Below are 3,513 nucleotides of genomic sequence, written 5' to 3'. Positions count from 1 at the left end.
GTGCTTATAGGCTGGTTTTTGCGGAGCCTAGAGAGGCGGAGGAAAACAACTTAAAAAGTTTAAATCTCTGCTCCCTCCGGGGGCTCAGGTGACATTTGCCATAAAGGTCAGAGCTGCCAAAATAAATAGCAAGAGACCTTCCAAGTGGGGTAGCTGAAGTCCCTCTGTCCCGTGGAAAGAGCCTTGAAATAGGAGCAGTTCTGTCACTTTGCGGTCAGGGTCTCATTCAAGGCTCCCTTCCTTTTTGAGTCTCTGTTTCTTCACTGACAACAATGCCAATTCTTTTCTTTTTTTTTTTTTAAGATTTTATTTATTTATTTGACAGAGATAGCGAGAGCAGGAACACAAGCAGGGGGAGAGGCAGAGGGAGAGGGAGAAGCAGGCTGCCTGCCGAGCCCGGAGCCCGATGTGGGACTCTATCCCAGGACCCTGGGATCATGACCTGAAGCCTAAGGCAGACGCTTAACGACTGAGCCACCCAGGTGCCCCAACAACACCAGTGCTCACACTACTACTAAACAGTGTACAGTAACACACCCCCTCCTTTAATAGGGTGCTTACTAGGTACTAGGCACTTGACAACCATCACTTGGTTTAACCTTTACAACAACCTAAAGAGGGTGAAGCTTTGATCCCCTTCTATATAGAAATCCCGGAGCTGCTGGATAACAAATTTAAGGCCTGGGATTATTTCAGGGGTCCCTTCTGGTTCTGATAAGACATTTCTTCAGGCCTTTCATGGTGGGGCTGGTGGGGAAGGGGACAAGGAGTAGACCAGACTCTCTGGAGATGACCTTAGTGGGCCAGGAGTCATCTTTTCTCCACCCTGTGGCCTGCCCAGTGGCTCAGGTCCTTGAGGGTCCTAAAGAAATAGACTTTGGTGCAAGTTTCTGGCTCAAGAGCCACACAGGACTGCCAGTCCCTACTTGAAGACCCCCGAGGCTTATATCATGCCTGTGATACACTGTTATTAACCTGCTCTATTACACTGAGAACATTCAGCTGCTCCAAGACATAATACCTGAAAGGTGCCATTTCTTGACTGCTTTTTTTATGAACACTGCACATTTTTTTAAATTGTTACCACAACCCTATGGGGTAGAAATTAATCTTTCCCCATTCTTAGATGAGACTACAAGCTCAGAGAGGTTAAGTGAGGAGCTGCAAGCCACACATCTGTCTGGTGGGGTTGGAAGATTTTGAGATTCTGCAGTAGCTGAGTATGAGACAGCCACTGTGCTAGGGCCCAGATTAATTCTCACCGCGCCCTCCAGCTGGATGTGAGCAGTTGACTGGTGATTTTAAGTCATTCCCCATCTCCAGCCTCTTCTCAGCACTCAGGGCTTTACCGAATGACCTCAGGGCCTATCTTCCCCAGTCCTCCCACCACCCATACAGGTCCAGATAGGCCCCTGAACTTCCTCAGGGTGAAATGGAGCCAACAGCCCCAATCGTTTCCTTTTTCGGGGCCAGGTTTCTCATCACGTATGGAAAGCAATAGCTGTTTCTGCCTTTTTCTAGTAACAGCATTGGGAAAGCTCAGTTTTCCTTTGGACAGCCATCTCCCAGGGTCAGTCCATGTTTTGAGGGGAAGATTTCACCCCAGGTACCAATCTCTCCCTTGTCAGGAATCTTTCAGCTGTACCTGACAAACATCCACCCCATACAGGTTTAAGCAAAACCAAAACATATACCAGATATCAAACGCATAAAACAAAACCCACCCTGGATATATTAACCCACTTCAGTGGAACAGCCTGGCAGTGGCTGGAATGGGGTTCTGCTTATCTTGAGTTCTACATAGCCCCATTTTACAGAAGGGGCCAACTGAGGCTCATGGAGACACCGACTTAGCTAAGGTCAGCCACAAAGCCCGTAAAAGAGGTTGGTACTCCGGGTGGGCGTGACCCCCAAGCAGAGAACTCTGCCTAAACTGTCATTGGGGTGCCCTGCTCTGAAGGAGAAAGTCACCTCCAGGGGGCGGACCAAAGAGGAAGAGCCGACACCTAAAGGGGTGTGGCTAAGGCTCAGCGGGTGGAGCCAGAGCGGGGAGGTAGGGGGGCGTTCGGAGCCCGACGGGCGGGGCGCGACCGGACGGTGCCTAGGTGACTCGCGCCTGCGCGAAGGTCCCGCAGCAGCGCCGCCGGCCGGGACTCTGGTGAAGCCTCCCCCAGGTCGCCGCGGGCGCTCGCTCCCGCGTTCCGCATCCGTCTCTGGATCCGGTCCGACGCCCGGCTGGGCCATGAGCCAGTGTGCGGAGGCGGCGGCGGTGGCGGCCACCGTGCCGGGCGCGGGCATGGGGAAAGCCGGGCTGCGGCCACCCATGGTGCCCCGCCAGGCGTCCTTCTTCCCGCCGCCTGTGCCCAACCCCTTCGTGCAGCAGACGCGGATGGGCGCCGCGAGGCGTCTCCAGGTGAGGGCGCGGGCCCGAGGGAGGAGACGGAACCGGGGGAGGGGCGTGGGTCTGACGGTGGAGGCAGATGCAGGTGAGAGATGTGGGACCGAGAGAGGAGGCAGATCCAGGGGAGGGACGTGGATCTGACAGGGGAGGCGCAGCCAGGTGAGAGGGGAGAGAGATGTGGGTCCGAGAGGACGCAGATCCAGGGGAGGGATGTGGGTCTGAGAGAGGAGGCGGATCCAGGAGAGGGACCAGGATCTGCCGGGGGCTGTTGTCTGAGGGGAGTGTGGGTATGCTGGGGAGGTATCCGAGGTGGGGGGCGCCAGTCTGAGAAGCAAAGGCACTGAGGAAGAAAGAGATGTCGATCTGCGAGGTGAGGGCTTTTGAAGGTTCCATGAGTCTGGAAGGGGCAGAGATGTGGGTCTGAGAATTGAGGGCACTTGGAGGATGGTCTGAGGGTGTGTGAGAAGAGAAAATGCGAAGGACATGCGGATCCGAGAGGCACGTCCTAAACAAGACAAAGCTGAGCAGGCCAGTAGCAGAGGAAACATTCCATGCCGAGAAGGGAGCTGGATGTGTGACAAGAGCTTCAAGTTGAGTAAGTTAGAGTGGAGGGGTGGCCAGTCTATAGGAGAGTGGACTTGGGGAAGTCCTTTTTTTTTTTTTCCCCTCTATTTCTTTTCCTTTTGCCTTAGGGAAGGAGGGGAGTCAGTCTAGGAGGTGAAGAGTGAGGGAGAAGGCAGAGAACCCAGGTCTGGAATTAGAACAAGAGGCTGGGATGATCTAGCTGAGAAGGGGCATCAAGGGTCGGAAATCAGAATCTAAGAAAATGGGTAATGTGGGTCAGCTTAAGGTATTCAGAAGTCTTCACCCTGAATCGGTCCTGAATCAGTCTTCACTCAAACCCTTTGAGAGTCAACACTTCTCCAAATTTTCTTCCACTGTTAAAAACTGCTGAATACAAAAAGGAAGTTTCCTTTTCTTTCCTTTTTCTTGTAAAATGCTCTTTTACCATTAGCAGTTACAACTTGCTGAGGACTTCCCCTTTGGTGAAGTTAGCGATCAAAGAACAAGATAGAGTGCGCACGCTACATTTGTCCTGTGTGTTCTTCATG

General features: G+C 52.9%; 1 protein-coding gene across 1 annotated transcript in view; it reads left to right on the top strand.

Moving 5' to 3' along the window:
- Positions 1-2,103: 2,103 nt before the first annotated feature.
- Positions 2,104-3,513, top strand: part of LPCAT2 (lysophosphatidylcholine acyltransferase 2) — a 67,721-nt gene continuing 66,311 nt past the window's right edge. The window contains exon 1 of the mRNA XM_025852360.2: positions 2,104-2,413. Coding sequence (XP_025708145.1) covers positions 2,243-2,413 — 171 coding nt within the window. The 5' untranslated portion in view covers positions 2,104-2,242. The remainder of the gene's footprint in view (positions 2,414-3,513) is intronic.

The sequence above is a fragment of the Callorhinus ursinus genome, unplaced genomic scaffold (genome assembly GCF_003265705.2).
Source record: "Callorhinus ursinus isolate GAN/ISIS: 27379988/994484 unplaced genomic scaffold, GSC_fseal_2.0 scaffold56, whole genome shotgun sequence".
Taxonomy (NCBI): domain Eukaryota; kingdom Metazoa; phylum Chordata; class Mammalia; order Carnivora; family Otariidae; genus Callorhinus; species Callorhinus ursinus.
Note: the sequence above shows the minus strand (reverse complement) of the source record. Positions and strands in the feature narration are given on the sequence as shown.